Source organism: Salmo salar, chromosome ssa11, assembly GCF_905237065.1.
Source record: "Salmo salar chromosome ssa11, Ssal_v3.1, whole genome shotgun sequence".
NCBI classification, from domain to species: Eukaryota; Metazoa; Chordata; class Actinopteri; order Salmoniformes; family Salmonidae; genus Salmo; species Salmo salar.
The window spans coordinates 37,982,672-38,003,172 of record NC_059452.1 but is presented as its reverse complement, the minus strand read 5'-3'; the positions used below and the strand labels follow the sequence as shown (position 1 = coordinate 38,003,172).

Sequence of the window (20,501 nt, the reverse complement as noted above, 5' to 3'; positions counted from 1 at the left end):
TGTTTATGGTTAGGTACAGTCGTGCAACGATTGTGCTTTTTTGCAAATGCGCTTTTGTTAAATCATCCCCCGTTTGGCAAAGTTGGCTGTCTTTGTTAGGAAGAAATAGTCTTCACAGTTTGCAACGAGCCAGGTGGCCCAAACTGCTGCATATACCCTGACTCTGTTGCAAGAGGTGACACATTTTCCCTAGTTAAAAGAAATTCATGTTAGCAGGCAATATTAACTAAATATGCAGGTTTAAAAATATATACTTGTGTATTGATTTTAAGAAAGACATTGATGTTTATGGTTAGGTACACGTTGAAGCAACGACAGTCCTTTTTCGCAGATGCGCACCGCATCGATTATATGCAACGCAGGACAGGCTAGATAAACTAGTAATATCATCAATCATGTGTAGTTAAGTAGTGATTATGATTGATTGATTGTTTTTTATAAGATAAGTTTAATGCTAGCTAGCAACTTACCTTGGCTTCTTACTGCATTCGCGTAACAGGCAGGCTCCTCGTGGAGTGCAATGTAAAGCAGGTGGTTAGAGCGTTGGACTAGTAAGGTTGCAAGATTGAATCCCCGAGCTGACAAGGTAAAATCTGTCATTCTGCCCCTGAACAAGGCAGTTAACCCACCGTTCCTAGGCCATCATTGAAAATAAGAATGTGTTCTTAGCTGACTTGCCTAGTTAAATAAAGGTGTAAAAAAATATATATATATAAAAAAAAAAACGGTGTCCAAAAATACTGATTTACCCATTATGAAAACTTGAAATCGGCCCTAATTAATCGGCCATTCCGATTAATCGGTCGTCCTCTAGAAGAGACATGGTGAAACATGTAGTTATTTGTAAAAGGAGGACAAGCATAAAGGCCTGGTGTACTGTGATGAAAATAACTCCAACCCCCTCCTTTCCTCTCTCCATCAGTGTCAAATCATGTTTCCACATCATGGACGTAACCCGGTCTCGTCCCGGTCCTTATGACACACTCAACCGGAACAAAGCCCCCTTCATCAGACCGGTGACCACGACCACCACCACAGTTAACCTGACCGGGCCCTTCAGCAAGATGGCCGCCATCCACAACCAAGTAAGCAGGAGGGAAACATTTCCATATGTTGGGCTATACGTTTATATGAACAGATGGCTATATGACAATGTACCACTGCTAGAGCTGTTAGACTGTATATTAGATGTGAATGGAGACAGTTGTATCAGACAAGGTCTTCCATTTGAGAAACAGCTAGACCAAGGCGTGTCTTCCCCTGACCAAGACCTCCAGATGGTAGGATGGATGACATGGGGCTTTATCGTCCCCCTCATCCTCACGTGGAACTGTAGCCGTTCACCTTCGAGGTCGTGGCGACGCCAGGACGTTACGTAGGCTATGTCATGGCGACAGTGCGGGTGCGTTGTGTTGCTGAGGGGAGAGATGGTTGAAGTTTGGAGCCATCTGATCCTATTAGACAGATGGCTTCAACTGGCCTCATACTGTCATGTTTTCACTTTGTTATTCTAAATACCAACCAGCTATTTCTGGAAATACAAGTCAATCTTTGTCAATACATTAGAAGTCCATTCTCATATCAACTGTTGGTACAATGTGAAGGTGATGGCGTCTGAACCTCTTTTACCACAAGCACAAATTTAAGCCCAATTGAATCAAGTTGATGTATCGACACATCCTTAATTCTTGTGCATTTGTGTTCAGTATTTACCCTTGTGGGGGGGGGACTGAATGGGTGGTCTCTAGTAAAGCCTTGCATGTGTAAAACGCATCCGCTCTGATATAGGTGAACTTTGATTCGTTCCAGTTACAGGAAGTATTTGGTGGAAAAATGCTCCAGATCTCCCAGTATTCACCTCTCAAAGAGTGCTTTGTGTTGACTGTCATGTGTATGGGGGGGCTGGTCCCTATTCTGTGTGGACTTTTTGATTGGACTTTCCAGACCTTTGATCATGTTGGATTCAGCCCTGGTCTAATTCCCTGGATTCAATATTGTAGGCCGGGCACAAGAGGTCAGAGCAGTGACCTCTGAACCACAGGCACCGGCTTCTGCTCTGTTCTTTGTTTATTCATAAAGTGTCTGAGTAGGACTGCTGATCTAGGATCAGTTTTGCCTTTTCAATTATTCAATAATACGATTATATGGACAGATCCTAGATCAGTACTCTTACTCTATGCTTGGTGCGTAGGCCCCTGCTGTTTGGCTCAGACTCCAGACAGGCAGGTCGCCATCTACTGGGGATGTGAGGCTAATGCGGATTATATGTGGTATTTTTTTTCTTATCTCAGAAACACTTTTTTATGAAAAATAGGCCTTGAGGCCACAATTCCCCTTATAAGTTGTGCTGATGAAAAAATCCCTGTCGATAGACAGTCTCTGTGTTGATCTAACACATTAGTTTCTGTAGTAGATGTCTGGGTGCTCATGTCTCTGTGTTGATCTAACACATTCGTTTCTGTAGTAGATGTCAGGGTGCTCATGTCTCTGTGTAACACATTAGTTTCTGTAGTAGATGTCTGGGTACTCATGTCTCTGTGTTGATCTAACACATTAGTTTCTGTAGTAGATGTCAGGGTGCTCATGTCTCTGTGTAACACATTAGTTTCTGTAGTAGATGTCTGGGTACTCATGTCTCTGTGTTGATCTAACACATTAGTTTCTGTAGTAGATGTCTGGGTACTCATGTCTCTGTGTTGATCTAACACATTAGTTTCTGTAGTAGATGTCAGGGTACTCATGTCTCTGTGTTGATCTAACACATTAGTTTCTGTAGTAGATGTCAGGGTACTCATGTCTCTGTGTTGATCTAACACATTAGTTTCTGTAGTAGATGTCAGGGTGCTCATGTCTGTGTGTTGTCTTCAGGCTTTAGCCCCCTCGGCCCCCTCAGTGATGCACCCTGGGATACCGCTCCAAACAGGAAATGGCCAGTTTGGCTGCAGCGACTCATTTCAACAGGCACTCATCCTGTGCCCCCCAACGATGCAGGGTATGACTTCTTAATCTTCTCTCTTTCTCCCCCCCCTCTCTCTTTCTCCTCCCATCCTCTCTCTTCTATCTCTTTCTCCTCCCATCCTCTCTCTTCTCTCTCTTTCCTCCCTCCTTTCCATTCACCTCTATAGCAAAATCTACTGACTTGGACTTACTGTGGAACACATGTTTCCCTTTCCGGTCCTCCAGGAATCCCCACTAACGTGGCCAAGCCACAGGGCTACTCTGTACGCATGGAGACTGCTGTGCCTCTGGTCACCCAAGCTCCCTCCATTCAGCCCCTACAGATCAGACCTGGGCTCATCACACAGGTAACGAGAAGAGAGGGGGGAGCGGGAGAGAGAGAAAGTCCCTAGTATTCGGGCTAGCTGTGATTGAGTGATTCAGACCAACAGAGAAACTGACAGTGATGGAGAATCAGCAAGACACAGCCTGGATGCATTTGTGCTGGGGATGTTTTGAATGTATTCAACTGAAATGTGTCTTCCGCATTTAACCCAACCCCTCTGAATCAGAGAGGTGCGGGGGGCTGCTATAATTGTCATCCATGTCTCCGGCGCCCGGGGAACAGTGGGTTAACTGCCTTGCTCAGGGGCAGAAAGAAAGATTTTTACCTTGTCAGCTCGGGGATTCGATCCAGCAATCTTTCGGTTACTGGCCCAATGCTCTAACCACTAGGCTACCTGCCGACATATACAACTGAATGAAGAAGTTTAGATAGCTATAGAAACCATGGAAACGGTGTTCCTCTCCCTTGCAGCAGACCTGGTCTAACTGCCCCCAGCAGATCCTGGTGCCCGCCTGGCAGCAGGTGACTCCAATGGCGCCCCCACCAGCCACCATGGCGTCCGACCCTGTGGCAGGTCCACAGAGACTGGGAGAATGGGGGTGAGTGTTATCTGTCAGCTGTTGACTGACTGTGCTCTTTAGAGACTGTCAGTGACTAATTCGTTTTTTTCCCCGTAAGGAGCCAATAGGGAAGCTCCAAATGAATTTCTTGAAACTGCATTGTCTATCAGTCTGTTTTGTTGCTATGCTCTAACCTTGACAAAGACTTCTCTGAGAATATTGGACACAGTGTGATGGCTGTCTGTCATACTGATGGAGAATGAGTCACATGCCTCTCCTTTGAAGCAAGCGAGATCAGTCAGTTAAGTCTCTAATATAGTTAATAACCTTTAGCTCGTTACCCCGTCTTGTCATTTGCAGGAAAGTGCGTCCCCATGGCAACCATTACAGCTCTATGATGCCCCACCACCATCAGCCGCTCTTAACCAACCAGATGACCATGTCTGCCCACCAGCCAATCAGCATAGGCATCGCACACGTGGTGTGGCCACAGCCCTCTGCTAACAAGAGAAACAAGCCCTGCTTTAACAGGTAAACACACGTGCGCTCACACACGTACGCACGCGCGCACACACAATCTGATCATAAAATCCCCTTCCTGTCATTTATTTCTCCCTAGAGGCAACAATTTCACCTACAACACCAACACCCAAAACTCAGCATGCCAGTCCCCAAAGATGGCCGACACCGCGAGGAATGTCCCAGAGGAGAGATTCCCGGAGGCGGGGCGAGCTGTACAGCCGGAACCTGAACCGGCGCAGGAGTCGTCGTCTAGCTGCTGTAAGGCAGGTTCAGACTCCGAAGAGCAGTCTGCCTCTTATAAGCAGCGGCAGGCCATGGTGATGTCTGATCTGGCCAGCCCCACTGTCACTGTCATTAGTATCAGCAGTGATGAGGAAGAGGAGGAGGAAGAGAGAACACGGAGACACTCACGGGGGGAGTAAGTAACTATCTCAAGCTACTCCAAAATCGGTCTCTTCAAATATCCACTACAGTCCAAAATCGGTCTCTTCAAATATCCACTACAGTCCAAAATCGGTCTCTTCAAATATCCGCTACAGTCCAAAATCGGTCTCTTCAAATATCCGCTACAGTCCAAAATCGGTCTCTTCAAACTCTGTATGTACAGTTGAAGTCGGAAGTTTACATACACCTCAGCCAAATACATTTAATATCCGTTTTTTATAATTCCTGACATTTAATCCTAGTAAAAATTCCCTGTTTTAGGTCAGTTAGGATCACCACTTTATTTTAAGAATGTGAAATGTCAGAAGAATAGTTGAGAGAATTATTTATTTCACCTTTTATTTCTTTCATCACATTCCCAGTGGGTCAGAAGTTTACATACACTCAATTAGTTTTTGATAGCATTGCCTTTAAATTGTTTAACTTGGGTCAAACGTTTCGGGTAGCCTTCCACAAGCTTCCCACAATAAGTTGGGTGAATTTTGGCCCATTCCTCCTGACAGAGCTGGTGTAACTGAGTCAGGTTTGTAGGCCTCCTTGCTCGCGCACACTTTTTCAGTTCTGCCCACAAATTTTCTGTAGGATTGAGGTCAGGGCTTTGTGATGGCCACTCCAATACCTTGACTTTGTTGTCCTTAAGCCATTTTTCACCAACTTTGGAAGTATGCTTGGGATCATTGTCCATTTGGAAGACCCATTTGCGACCAAGCTTTAACTTCCTGACTGATGTCTTGAGATGTTGCTTCAATATATCCACATATTTTTCCTGCCTCATGATGCCATCTATTTTGTGAAGTGCACCAGTCCCTCCAACAGCAAAGCACCCCACAACATGATGCTGCCACCCCCGTGCTTCACGGTTGGGATGGTGTTCTTCGGCTTGCAAGCCTCTCCCTTTCTCTTCCAAACATAACAATGGTCATTATGGCCAAACAGTTCTATTTCTTTTTCATCAGACCAGAGGACATTTCTCCAAAAAGTACGATCTTTGTCCCCATGTGCAGTTGCAAACCATAGTCTGTTTTTTTTATGGAGGTTTTCAAGCAGTGGCTTCTTCCTTGCTGAGCGGCGTTTCAGGTTACGTCGATATAGGACTCGTTTTACCGTGGATATAGATACCTTTGTACCTGTTTCCATCTTCATAAGGTCCTTTGCTGTTGTTCTTGGATTGATTTGCACTTTTCGCACCAAGGTACGTTCATCTCTAGGCGACAAAATGCGTCTCCTTCCTGAGAGGTATGACAGCTGCGTGGTCCCATGGTGTTTATACTTGCATACTATTGTTTGTACAGATGAATGTGGTACCTCCAGATGTTTTTTTTCTGGGGTCTTGGCTGATTTCTTTTGATTCCCCATGATGTCAAGCAAAGAGGCACAGAGTTTGAAGGTAGGCCTTGTAATACATCCACAGGTACACCTCCAATTGACTAAAATGATGTCAGTTAGCCTATTAGAAGCTTCTAAAGCCATGACATCATTTTCTGGAATTTTCAAAGCTGTTTAAAGGCACAGTCAACTTAGTGTATGTGAACTTCTGACCCACTGGAATTGTGATACTGTGAAATAATCTGTCTGTAAACAATTTTTGGAAAAATGACTTGTGTCATGCACAAAGTAGATAGGACATCTACTTTGTGCATGACAAGTCATTTTTCCAACAATTGTTGGAACCGACTTTTCCAACATTTTTCCAACCGACTTGCCAAAACTATAGTTTAACAAGAAATTTGTGGAGTGGTTGAAAAACGAGTTTTAATGACTCCAACCTAAGTGTATGTAAACTTCCGACTTCAACTTGTAACTAAAACCCTCTCTTCTCCCCTTCCCCCCCTCTTTCCATTTCTCTTTCTCTCCCCCTCCCTCTCTCTCTCCCCCTCCCCCCAGGTGTAAGGGCAGTGCTGAGTGTGAGGCGTGTCAGAGCACAGTGAGTATGGAGAGAGTATGTTCCCTCAGCAGTCCAGACAGCACCCTCAGCACCAGCTCCTCTGCCTCAGCCCAGTCCAGCACCTCGCCCTGCAAACGCCCCAACAGGTATGACCCAATGACAACAGCCACACACACACACACATACATGTTGGGCCTTAACCTAAATGTTGCACCTACACCTGTCATACAGTGTGATTGCTCTGGTCTGTAATAGTATAGAATGTATACTGTCTGAGTGTGATTGATCTGGTCTGTAATAGTATAGAATGTATACTGTCTGAGTGTGATTGCTCTGGTCTGTTACAGTATAGAATGTATACTCTCTGAGTGTGATTGCTCTGGTCTGTTACAGTATACAATGTATACTCTCTGAGTGTGATTGCTCTGGTCTGTTACAGTATTGAATGTATACTGTCTGAGTGTGATTGCTCTGGTCTGTTACAGTATGTCAGATGACGAGCAGGAGAGCGGTTGTGACATTGTAGACGGCTCGCCTTCCTCCGACTCCTCTGGCCCTAGCAACAGCCCCTTCACCGAACGACGCTACATCGCCGACGCCAACCAGAACCGCGGGCCCCGTGTGGCGTGCGTCGCCCCAGTAACGGAGCCCAGAAAGCCAGCGGTGCGCACCATGGTGGTGCCGCCCATGAGGGTGCAGAATAACAACCCCCGCCCACACATCAACGAGACGCTAGGCAACACCAGTAAGCATCTAACACACACACACACACACACACACACACACACACACACACACACACACACACACACACACACACCGGACACCTGATTCACCCACAGGAAACAGACACCCGGCTGATTCACCCTAGACGTACACTTGACACACCTAGTTCACACAGCCCTATGGTTCAACAAACAGGTTCAGTAGTCATGAACAGGTGGCCACAGTTCTCTCATCATAGGTAACCACAACACACACCTAGCCCAGGGCAGACAGGGCAACAGATAACACAGCAGGTTACATGTACAGTACACACTGGAACCTGGAACCCAGTGACACAACAGTAGCCTTAATCTGTCAGGATTGTTAGTGATCAGACACACACGGACACAGGGCTAACAGGGTCACTGCTGATGATGTCTGCTCCACAGGTCACATGGTGTGGGATTACTCCTCGTTTATAGGGCACAGAGGTACTCGCAGGTGATTATGGCTGCAGCCCTGACCTCTCACCTCAGACCTCTTGGCTTCAGCCTCTGGAGTGGACTTGTGTTTCCTGTAGACTGTCTACTCTGGTTGCAGCTAGCTTCTTGTTGACAGCCCTTTCTTTGAATCTATCCTTTATTCTACCTGTGTGGATCTGGAGCTTATGAAGCTACGTATGACAGGCGTAACATCCCCTGGAACGCTTTACAGCCTGACTTAGGCCTTCATAGACATGGATGACAACCAGACACGCACACATGCGCCACATCGTGTTCGCTGGCTGTCATGAACACTTAGATGTTTATGAATGCGTTCGTGGGGTGTTACTGAGGGGTTATGTATGTCATAAGTAGGCTTCATAACAGCTGTGGTCTTCTCCCTCTGTTCCTGGGGCTGGGCTTTTTTAAGGTCCCTGTTGATAGTGCGATTTTCACTGCGGATTTATAAATGATCTGTCTCCTATGGCCTCTCATGTCCCAGCCAGGTCCCTCCCATAGCTGACATTCAGAAACACTCCCCAGCTAAAGCCCACAGAAAAGGCCACAACTTGCTATTCTAGTGCTACTAGGGGGTATTAATAGCCAATGGTATGACCCCCACTATGAATACGAACCAGCTTACTTACCCATTTGGCTTCCATCCCTTCACAAGATCCCAGATCAGTTCTAGTCTATTTCTAAACATCCACATGATGCTTGGGGAACAGATGGCACTTGTTAAAGAGCTGTGTTTGGTCAAACCCAGTGGAAGTCAGTGATGAGCATGTCACACTGGCTGATGGGTGTTACAGTCAGGGTTTAACTCTACTGTCTCTGTGGGTTGATGCTGCTGCAATCATGATGTGTCTGTGTTTAAACTCATCCCTCTCTTTCATTTCCTCTCTACCTCCCTCCCCCCCTCTCTCTGTCTCGGTCTCTCTCTTCCCTCCAGTCTTAGAGTCTTTCCAGTTCAAAGGGCGAGGTATCCCGGGGCGTCAACCACACCACTCCATCCCCCTCCTCAACCGGCCACAGAAGATCACTGCATTCCAGCCCCAGCAACAGCAGCCCATGGGCTTTGGACAGGTCAACACACACACACACACACACACACACACACACACACACACACACACACACACACACACACACACACACACACACACACACAGATGTAATATGTGTATGATACCTAACCACCCCTTTTCTCTCCATTTCCAGCTCCAGCATTACGGCTCCTGCCACCAGGAATGGAATGGAAACTATGCCCACCGGCGCCCGCAGGCCTACATCCCCCCCACTATGCATGGGCACTCCTTTACCCTACCCCACGGCAGCCCCAACCACACTACAGGTCCCCGCCATCACCCGCACAGCCAGCATACCCTTCTGTCCTACCCCCCCCCTGGGCCCCTGGTCACAGCAGCCCCTGTGGCCCACATCCTGGCCTCCCCTGGGGCCTCGCGGCCCGTCCTGCAGCCCGCCTACAGCATCTCTCACCCAGGCGGTATCGTCCACCAGGTCACTGTGGGCATCAACCCCCGGCTGCTGCCCTCGCCCACCATCCACCCCCAGGGCCAGTTCAAGGCCCTCTTCCCCCCGCACCCCTACATGGCCTCGCCCGCCTACGCCACCTTCCCCCTCAGCCCCACCAAACTCAACCAGTACCCCTACATCTGACAGGGTCCCGGAGCCGCCCGCCCCCCAGATGCACCTCGCGCCCCCCAGGGGCCAAGCGAGCAGGAGGAGGGGCCTTCTCAGAATACACAACAAACAACCACAACATGGTTTTCATGTCCAGAGCCATGGCACAACCACAGAGAAACAAGCTATTTTTATGAATCATGTCGACTTGGGTGCAATTGAACTATGAGCTATAAAAAATAAAATCAAAAAGTTTGGGTGGAGGATGAGGGGAGGGGGGCAAGGAAGGAAGGACGGATGGAATGAATGAATGTAAGTAGATAAGTAACTCACTCTCAATGTGTTTTGCACATTTATTATACCTTCACATTAGCTCTTCTACCAATACTCCTCAAAAAACAGGTGACTAATCGGGTGGCGTTGTAGGTCAGACGTGGCACCCCCTTATCCCAGCTATTTTTCTATATTGCCTTCTGAACGTGTACAAGACACATCCACATTTGTAAAGCCATTCAGTCTCTAGCTCGATAGGCCGACAGATGCACATGTTGTCCACGGTGTGTGTCGTACCGCGTTTGAAGTATTTGTACCTTTTCTCAGTGTCTTTGGTGTTTTAAAAACGTGGAGTCACTTAACCGATTTAAAGTAGGGTTGTTGCTCCTCACGCTGCATGTGATCTTGCATGAGCAGATCCAAATGTAAACAGGAAGTTGATACGTTAGACGTCGCTCTTGTTGTTGGCGTCCCGAGACTCGCTGCATCGTATACTTGTCCCCAGCCATAGTGCCTTATATATTTGAGGTGGTTAATGTTACTACTTATATATAAATATAACCATGAATATTTTAATGTACTGGACTGCAGCACTTGAAGGTCCTACCAGTCCATGCATCCTGTGTGTGTGTGGATATATATCCATGCACAGCCTGCATGGACGTGAGGTATCGCGGATAGCGATGCTTATAGTTTGGATTCAGTGTATATTTCAGTGTGTAGTGAGTTACTCTTTTGTTCCTTAAAGAAGGACGGCATGCTTTGCTGTAGCAAATGCTCGCTGGTCCGTTTTTCAATGTTCCTTTTTTGTCGTCGTCCCCCCGAATGAACTAGTGTACAAAGAGCAAGCATTGAATATTTGCTTAATATTTCATAATCAATTTGTATTTAGTGAAACTCTTACTACTAACAGTATTTGTACTGTTTGATGAAACTGCAATACAATCTCTAAATAGGTGTTGATTTGTATTTTTTTGTCTTTGTATTTAAAAAAATTTTTGTTTGAGTGGGTTTTTCTTTTTTCTAGCTGTGTTACAAGTGTGGTGGGCACGGCTTTGACTTGCTGAGGACAAAAATGCTAATTCATTAACGGTATGGATTCTTCTAAGCCTGAGCAGACCATGCAGTATTTGATATATACACACACACACACACACACACACACACACATATATATATATATGAGCTAGTCTACTTAGTGCAGACGCTTAAGGTGTGAGTTTGTCGCGTGCAATTCTCTCATTTATGCATGTGACAAAGTTAACTTTTTTCCCTTTACATTATACCATTTGTTTAAGGTTTATTGGTGTCGACTGCTTATTTTATACATTCCGTCAGGGAGAATATATATATAAATATATATATATGCTGTGTGCATTTTTCCGTTGGTTTTTGCTAGTTATGTGCGTTGAGTTTTTCGTCTTTTCAAATGAAGTTGCTTATGCAGCACCAAAGACTGTAATTCATTTCCTGAGCAAGGTAGCTAGATATATTCTGTTTTTACACAATAGACCTCTCTCTAGTATACTGTAGTCGTAGAGCTGGGCTTACATCTCAAAAAAGATTAAAAACATTTAGAATACATGGCTGAGGTTATGTTTAGCTTTTTCCGGCGATTTTAATAAGCCGTATCATTTTTCTTGAATGTATCATAGATAAGCTGCTATATGATCCACAGCTGTGAAATTAGGTGATTTCTCTTAGTTCAAAACTAGCGTTCCTATTTTTGTATAGGTCCCTAATTATCTGAAATAGAAATGGTTTTGATTTTCTGGGGGGTTTTTGCGTTCATGTTTGAAGCGTCATTGTAACTACTGTATTGCTGATGATGGACGTTAGTTGCATTCGTTCTGTTTTTGGGGGTCTGTGTGTTTTTGCATCAGTATTTTATCCTTATTAACCGTTTTGGGCTCGTCACTGCATATAAATGGATGTATCAATGTCATTTCATTTTTGTATGTTTTCACATTGGCGTTTTGTAAACGTGTAAAGCTATAGCTTGCAAGATTGATTTAACTTTCTTCATTATGGTAGTAATTTCAGTATACAGTTATAATAACGTATGTTATGTATGGCAGGAGCACTGTGAGGTAGCAGGACACTCAATGGAATGCTTACAGTATGTAACATGTTATCCCCAAGTCACACACCACTAACAACCTGTCAGTAGTCTGGTAGTAAGGGCTTGGCCTGTTGACTCCTCATGGCCCCGCGGGGAATTAAACACAGAATATGTCTGACATGAATTTAGCCCAAGGTGTTTGTTCCCATTCAATATTTTAGAACTTTAAATGATTATTTCCTTTTAAAATATGGATTTTACTCAAACCTTTTATCTGTTCAGTATTGTCACTGTCCGTGACATGAGTGGTCCCCTTCTACATTGGTTACATATTGGAATAATCTGCCTTCTGTTTGTTTAGGAGATTTGTCCATTGTATGGCTCTACCCTTTAGAAGTGTCTCATAACAGAGTGGTGTTTATCAATGGAAATCTCTGGGCATATGTTCTTTACTGATGTTCACACAGTGTGAGCAGCACTGTGTTTGTGCCTTGAGAATCAGAGGGTCAGCGAAATAGGGACAGGGACGATGTTAGTCCCTTATACGGTAACAGTACCCCTCTCCTCTACCTGCTCTGTGTTGTAGGGGGAGGAGGGGTTGAGGATCTAACTAAAATCCATCTTGCAGAATGGAGTGAGTACTGAGTGAGTACTGAGTGAGTACTGAGTGAGTAATGGCCACTTGACCAAAAATCACCTACAGAAAATGGAACGTTTCACAACGGGACAGTCATTCAACCTGTCATAACAGGGATTAGAAAAAAGACTTTGATAAGCGTTGTCATGACAGTAGTGTAGAGGACATGTGTGTAATAGATATAGGCCACCAATGTCTCTCTCTCTCACACACACACACACACACACACACACACACACACACACCGAGAGGCTCTTTGAGTGACGTGCCGATTTAACAGTCCTCTCGATAGTCACTCTTGTTGAACAGCAAATGCAATACTTTAATGTTATGGTCGTAGTACCACCAAGTGTTCTTACATCTCCCCCTGCCAACTCCGATACTGTGCATATACACCACCAGGTCAGCTGCACTAATCTGTGGGGAAATACTACTGGCTCCAAGTCTGTCATCTTTCCCTTTGTCAGTAAACCTAACACCTTGCAACCATGACAGTCAGGACCAGTGGATAACACACTACTCATTGTAGGACTGAGTAATTAAGGAGAACTCTGAACTCAGTCCAGAGGACTTCTAGACTTTAACCACAAACTGTTGCTGTTCGCAAAGGGCTGATTGACCAAACAGAGTCTGTTAATAGAGAATTGCTCTGGAATAGATATTTAGTTTGTGTTGTGTTAAGGAGCTCTGTGGAGATTATTGTGGCATCACTTGAAATTCATTACTCTTGAGAAGCGTAAGGTATTACACATTTCAACACCAAAATATTGCCGGACAGGTGTTTTATCAACAATGTTTTCAGTTTCATGCTTTTGTTATGACACTTATCTTTTATTTAGATAAAAAGCTGAAATTACAACAAGGCATGAACTTGGCAGACCTACAGTGCTTGATATGTGTTCTCCAGTGATATAAGCATGTTAAATGTAACTTTATTCCTGTGTAATGGTATTCACCAGCAATGCGCCTGCACAAACTCTCCCACACTTAAAAACAAAGATGGATACAAAGTATGAGAGATCCTGGACTGTTTTATTTCTCCAGTTATAACTCCGTATGACAACGACTGGACACATGAATGAACAGTTTTCAGAGAACTCGTACAACATTTTTGAGATGAAACGTAACAACAGAAGATAGCAGTTTGTAAAATTAGCAGTATGATTAATTTCTGATTTTGAAGAATCATCTAATCTGGTGTGAAGATGTTGATTCAGGGTCTATGTATTAGTTCAATGTGATACTGTGCTACACTTCAATACTTACTATTTGGTTTTGATCACTTCTCAACTTGTATTCCCCTGTTTGGGCGTTCTGGTGGACTGTGTCCGTTCAAAGTTAAATTCATGCTACAACTTATAGAATCATCTGTTTAGATCACTCATCTAAATAATAGACTTGTTATAATCTCAACTGTTACTGTTTTTAATACTTGTAGATTTTTTTGTGGCTTTGTTTTTGTTTTGTTGGTTTTATGCCACACTAGTTTGCCATGTAGCAATTGCACTGTGCAATATTTACAGTACGAGAACTGGGAAACCAAATGATCTGGATGTGATGTCTCTTAACAGTTTGATAGTGTTTCCTCTAGTTCTCAGTGATTTAGGTGTGACCAAGCCTTTGCTACTTAGTCACGTTAAGCGGGTTTTCCAGGTGACTCTATTGGTGAGTGTCAAAATAAGACTTTATGGTGTATTATTGTCAAGATTCACTTTGAATAAAAAAAATAATCTATTGCTGCAAATCCACTTTGTCTCGGTGTGATTTCTTTCTCTCTTGTCTTACTCATCTTTAATGGGGTTGATGAAAGGTATTCTCTGACTTCCTTGACTAATTCCTTTCAGCTCCTCGTGGAACAAACAGCCTTAGCAGTGCATCTCCAGCGGACACTGTTCTGGACGCTTTTCTTCATTCCCGGTGGTTCTTCTGTTTTTCACCTCTCATTCATCCTTCTCCATGTCTAATCTGTATGGCTCAGTTGGTCGAGCATGGTGCTGGCACTGCCAGGCTAGTGGGTTCCATTCCCTGGGCCCCTATACGTAAAATGTATGTATGCATGACTACGTTGCTTTGGGTAAAAGCGGCCAGCTAAATGGCTCATATTATAAAGAGGTCACCTTTTTAAGTATTTTTTTTCTTCTTTTAAGTTGCCGTTGTCCTTGAATGCCACCTTGTGGATTAAGATAGTAAAGGTAAATGCTATTGCTATGTTCAGTTTAAAATCAGAATGGGAATTCTCAGCTTCACACTTGAATATTCCCAGTAACACCCCACATTTTGAAATACCAATTTCAGTACATTATGACCCAGGACTTGTACTGTATCTCTTATCCCCTCTCATCGTGTGAGTCCATACCATCTCTCTAATCTCTGACAGGTGTCTGTGTTTCCTACTCAGAATCTGGAGAGAACACAGAAGCGGGCATTATCCTTGGACCATCACACAGCATCTATACATCAGCACTCTCAATCTGACCTCTGAGAGAAGAACGCAACTGAACTCTGCCTCCAGTTTGCCCGTCATCACCTCCAATCTGACAACAGCAACCTGCTGCCACAACCACCAGAGGTCGTAACTCCCTCATTACTAATTCACACGCTTGACTTGGAGGAGTCACTAAAACCGTGCAGAAAATGATTTCACACCCCAACAATACATTGTCACAACTGACCCTAGAAGCAGGCCTGAACTTATCGATTTAAGGACAATGGTTTTTGCTCTGAGCTAAATGTTGGACGTTTGTACTCTACCGCGCATCTCTCATAGTGCCGCGCTGCGCCGCATAGTGATGGGTGGACGGAAGGCAGCGCTCCCCGAGACGCATCCCTAAAGCTCAATGCCTCTTCCTCCGAGCCGCGGACAGCAGGCGAGACCCTTGGACCGCTTCGCTAACTGTCCAGACACGGATTGATTGATCAGATGTCTTGTTCACGACCGAAACTTCAACCATGCATTCACTGGAAACGCAAATGGCTCCCCGTTTAAGGAGTGCGCGGAGAGATTTCCCCAAACTGCATACCTGCGGCGCGGCGGCTGGAGACGGGCGCTCACCGGGATGGATAGGAGTGCGAGAAGCGGGGTGGTTTCGGAGAACCAGGAGAAGAGATGGAGCAGAAGGGATGTCTGCAAACTGTCTGTTATACATAGGAATGGTCTTACTTCTGTTGCAGTGTGCGCAGGCCACAGAGGGTAAGGAAGCACACGAATTTGACCATTGTTTGTCCATCGCAGGATATTGTAGGCTATAACAGAGGATGTATCATGCATAGCATTTCTGCTAAATGCTGCAATAGGCCTATTGTCACTCCAACCTTTCCCCTCTCCTGTTCCGATAAATATTCAATATTATTCATTAATATTTCAGGCAGCGCACAGTCATTGATTTATTGCATAATCCACTGCTGTGGATTGGCCCGCTATTGTTATGGATGGACGCAATATTCGATAAATGTTATGTAAAGTGTAGGCTACAAAATTCAGGATAACGTGTTGGAATAGCATATGGGTTTTAATAGTAGTGCCACATCTACACATGCATGAGACAAGATCATGAATACACTCTTTCATCCCCAGAAAAAGTTAACCATCAAAGCTCCACCATGCCCTTTGAAAACGTAACGTGCGCTATACCGACCACATGCTGTTCAATTCCTCTGAAAGAGATGTCCCAATGCTCATCATTTTCTATTGCACAACGTTTCGGTATCATTAAGTACTTGCGTGCATCATTACTAAAGCTGAGAGAAAAGGAGAGAGAGAGGAAGAGAGAGAATGGACAGAGCCTATAGGGAATGTGCTTTGTGCTGAGCTCGCGGCAGGCTGCAACACTGCGCGAGAATGCAGCTGGCTTCTTTGTTTCCTGCTTGTTTATGATGTAACTCACCAACTGCTTCTTCCTCTCAATCTGAAGACTGTCTCTGAGGTGTTTGTGCTATTTCCTCTGTTTACTGATGACCTTAGTCTATTGTTCATCATGATCATGCAACGATTTGATCTGATAAGGACTTACTCTCTCTCTCTCTCTCTCTCTCTCAGGCTATTGTGGTTAATGGCCTATAGGACTCTAGATCATACAATATAGACTGTAGCTGTTGTGTTTTTAGGATATTTGTCCATACATTAACTGACCTCCCACTGGTTACACACTGGTTGAATCAACGTTGCTTCCATGTCATTTCCATTGAACCAACATTGAATAGGCGTTGAATTGAGGTCTGTGCCCAGTGTGCTATCTCACTCAACTGCTGCTCCTGTCCATTCCTATGATGGATATCTATACCGTTACACCGGGTTGTATAGATGGACTCTATGGTCACACATTTCTTTTGTTCCTCTGCAGTGTTTCATTGCAGTGCCTTATGAGTAATGCTGAGATTACAGGTTGTTGTTCGTGGATGGTATTGATTACCTGGTCACATATAAGGAGGTTAATAGAGCCGTCCACATTGAGTGTAGAAGTTAGGTTACCAGATCTCCCCTGTACATCTCTTCTAATGTATAATATACACTGAGTGTACAAAACATTATGAACAACTGCTCTTTCCATGACATAGCTTTCACCTGGTCAGTTATGATCCCTTATTGATGTCCCCTGTTAAATCCACTTCAATCAGTGTAGATGAAGGGGAGGAGACAGGTTAAAGAAGGATTGTTAAGCCTTGAGACATGGATTGTGTGTGTGCCATTTAGAGGGTGAATGGGCAAAACGAAAGATTTAAGTGCATTTGAACAGGGTATGGTAGTAGGTGCCAGGCGCCCCAGTTTGTGTCAAGAACTGCAATTCTGCAAGGTTTTTCATGCTCAACAGTTTCCCGTGTGTATCAAGAATGGTCCTCCACCCAAAGGACATCCAGCCAACTTGACACAGCAGTGGGAAGCATTGGAGTCAACATGGACCAGCATCCCAATGGAACGCTTTCAACACCTTGTAGAGTCCATGCTGCGACTAACTGAGGCTGTTCTGAGAGCAAAGGGGGAGGTGCAACTCAATATTAGAATTGTGTTCCTGATGTTTTGCACTCCGTGGACATGTGTGTAATGTGCCTGTGCTGTGTGCTTGTACAAGCCTACAGTGCATCTGGGTCAGCTTTCAGTAGTGGCACAATCCTTGTCTCCAGCAACCAGGAGAATTGGGGAAAGTTTGTCGGGATTATTGCTCTTCAATCTGGTAAAGAAGCAGCCTTTTCAGAAAGAAGAAGCATAGCCACTAACTCTCCGATGCATAGTCAATGTATTTCTCATGACTGCACTCCTCATACATATGGAAGCTTGCGTGTAGTAGACTCAACACACAGCCCACCACTTTACTATACCTCTCTGCATAGAAGTTACCCCAGATTTGATCTAGGTTCAGATTTATACTTCTCAAATCCTCTTTATAACCACTGGGGGAAATACATAACGCTGACCATAGATCAGTCTCTTGGAGCAATTTCATTGTACTTTGTAGAATCCATTGTTATGTGGTGTAGTGTTCTAGTCTAGTGGCCCTCCTTCCATTATCTGCTGTTCCATTCCATCTCTTTCCCACTTCCTGATCAAGGCTAGAAGGGATACAGCTTTTGTCAAATTAACGTCCAAAGTTTTTTTTTTTTGCATTTTAGCTAACCCTAACCCTTTTCCTAATCTTATCCTAATTCTCATAACCTGCTGCGTAAGTTATTTTAACTTGCTACGAAAAGTCAAATCTGACAAAAGCTGTATCCCATCTAGTCAGAACCCCATTTCCTCCCCCTCTCTGTTTACTCTGCCATTCATAAAACACCTCTAGGCATGAATGGGCTGTTAGAATGAGCATGGATGGATAGAGATGAAGGCAGTCATATGTGCAGGCAGACTTTGGGGTACCTCTTCACTAGTACTCTCAGTGATATAGACCCACATTCATTTAGGGTCAGAATTCTTGCTTTCAGGGTAAACTTTTTTCATTAAAAGAGGGTGTGCGTTGTGGCGACTTAAGCATGACTGTGGTGTTTGTTGGTGAGAGTGGCTGTGTTAAATCTCCATATCGCACATCATCTCATGTATTATTGCTTAGGTTTATCTCTCTGAACCAGGATTCAGCTTGTACTGTATGTCATGTTGGCATGCGTACGGCTAATCTCACGGAGCCATGTCTGGCACGCAAGACTGTGTATGGCAGGCTAAAGTAGATACTATGGCTGTTAGTTAAAGGGGAAGTGTTGGCTAGTTTAGACAGATCTAGGCCAGCTCTTACTTGTTGTGGCTCGCCTCTCTTTAATCCAAAGAACCACTACAGTGCATGGTGTCGCTATGTGAACCACATCTTCAGCTATCAGTAACCAACTCTCTCCCGCACCCTCTGAAAACAGTCAGTGAAGTAGTGTAGTGTTGTATGAGGCCCTTGAGTAAACTGGAGCAGTGTGTGCAGGGGGAGGTGGTCTGGTGAACAGGTCAGGGTTCCATGGTCACAGGTAGAACAGCCAAAACTGGGTCAGCAGCATGACTAGGGACAGGGACAATCAGGCCAGGTCCTCGAGGAGAGGAGAGAAGGAGAGATGGGAGCATACCTAAGATCACACAGTACAAGACAGGAGAATTACATCAGACAGGACAGACTGACCCTAGCCGCCCGGCATAGATACTGAGACTGAGACGGGGGGTACTGTGGCCCCGTCCCCACACACACACACACACACACACACACACACACACACACAGCCTCCCCCGCCCAACACACAGTGGATAAGTGATACTCTAGCCTATGCAGAGCTAAATAAGCTCTATATTCCTACACCACCTGTGTTTCCTCCAGAGCAGAGTCACTTTCTCCCAACGTCAGCACTATGAGGTCCTTCTACTGCAGACCTGCCCTTTGCACACGGGTGCTGACAACATGGCTTTGACTGAAGTTAACCTCACAGACCTCCACTCTATGAGAGGCTCTCCTCACACTGTGTCATGTAATTGCTTTTACATCACATTTTCATTGGTTAGAAGAATCAATGGTGCTGAGCAAGGACAAAGACGGACTGTCTCATTGCTTATTGACATCCCAATCTGTGTCCTCTCTCTATCAATAAAATGACTTACAATTCTCCAATGATAGATTGCAGTGCAGCTCACCAGGCTACTGACCTTCAGTCTTACGCCTGGGGCGGTGGGCTGCTTACTTTGACTCTTGTGTCCAATGCTGAGGGGGACAGGGGTAGCAGGTATCTGACTAGTGGTGTCTATTCAGCAGTCTGATGGTCTGGGGGTAGAAACAGCTGACTAGTGGTGTCTATTCAGCAGCCTGATGGTCTGGAGGTAGAAACAGCTGACTAGTGGTGTCTATTCAGCAGCCTGATGGTCTGGGGGTAGAAACAGCTGACTAGTGGTGTCTATTCAGCAGTCTGATGGTCTGGTGGTAGAAACAGCTGACTAGTGGTGTCTATTCAGCAGTCTGATGGTCTGGGGGTAGAAACAGCTGACTAGTGGTGTCTATTCAGCAGTCTGATGGTCTGGGGGTAGAAACAGCTGACTAGTGGTGTCTATTCAGCAGTCTGATGGTCTGGTGGTAGAAACAGCTGACTAGTGGTGTCTATTCAGCAGTCTGATGGTCTGAGGGTAGAAACAGCTGACTAGTGGTGTCTATTCAGCAGCCTGATGGTCTGGTGGTAGAAACAGCTGACTAGTGGTGTCTATTCAGCAGCCTGATGGTCTGGGGGTAGAAACAGCTGACTAGTGGTGTCTATTCAGCAGTCTGATGGTCTGGGGGTAGAAACAGCTGACTAGTGGTGTCTATTCAGCAGCCTGATGGTCTGGGGGTAGAAACAGCTGACTAGTGGTGTCTATTCAGCAGCCTGATGGTCTGGGGGTAGAAACAGCTCACTAGTGGTGTCTATTCAGCAGTCTGATGGTCTGGGGGTAGAAACAGCTGACTAGTGGTGTCTATTCAGCAGCCTGATGGTCTGGTGGTAGAAACAGCTGACTAGTGGTGTCTATTCAGCAGCCTGATGGTCTGGTGGTAGAAACAGCTGACTAGTGGTGTCTATTCAGCA

At 45.1% G+C, this 20,501-nt stretch overlaps 2 protein-coding genes across 7 annotated transcripts in view; both read left to right on the top strand.

Annotated features, from left to right (window-relative positions):
* LOC106562738 (homeodomain-interacting protein kinase 3-like) overlaps positions 1-14,245 on the top strand; it is a 79,131-nt gene extending 64,886 nt beyond the window's left edge. For 3 of the 6 annotated variants that reach the window (XM_045689499.1, XM_045689502.1, XM_045689497.1), the window contains 10 exons: positions 923-1,085; positions 2,869-2,992; positions 3,184-3,305; positions 3,755-3,882; positions 4,204-4,374; positions 4,463-4,783; positions 6,694-6,840; positions 7,180-7,439; positions 8,834-8,967; positions 9,103-14,245. In XM_045689499.1, the coding sequence (XP_045545455.1) occupies positions 923-1,085; positions 2,869-2,992; positions 3,184-3,305; positions 3,755-3,882; positions 4,204-4,374; positions 4,463-4,783; positions 6,694-6,840; positions 7,180-7,439; positions 8,834-8,967; positions 9,103-9,561 (2,029 nt within the window). In that variant the 3' untranslated portion in view covers positions 9,562-14,245. Of the gene's footprint in view, positions 1-922; positions 1,086-2,868; positions 2,993-3,125; positions 3,306-3,754; positions 3,883-4,203; positions 4,375-4,462; positions 4,784-6,693; positions 6,841-7,179; positions 7,440-8,833; positions 8,968-9,102 lie in introns of all 6 variants that reach the window. The other 3 variants (XM_045689498.1, XM_045689501.1, XM_045689500.1) reach the window with 3 other exon arrangements.
* A 578-nt stretch (positions 14,246-14,823) lies between these two features.
* Positions 14,824-20,501, top strand: part of LOC106562743 (UPF0606 protein KIAA1549L) — a 137,810-nt gene continuing 132,132 nt past the window's right edge. Inside the window, exon 1 of the mRNA XM_045689495.1 lies at positions 14,824-15,687. Coding sequence (XP_045545451.1) covers positions 15,447-15,687 — 241 coding nt within the window. The 5' untranslated portion in view covers positions 14,824-15,446. The remainder of the gene's footprint in view (positions 15,688-20,501) is intronic.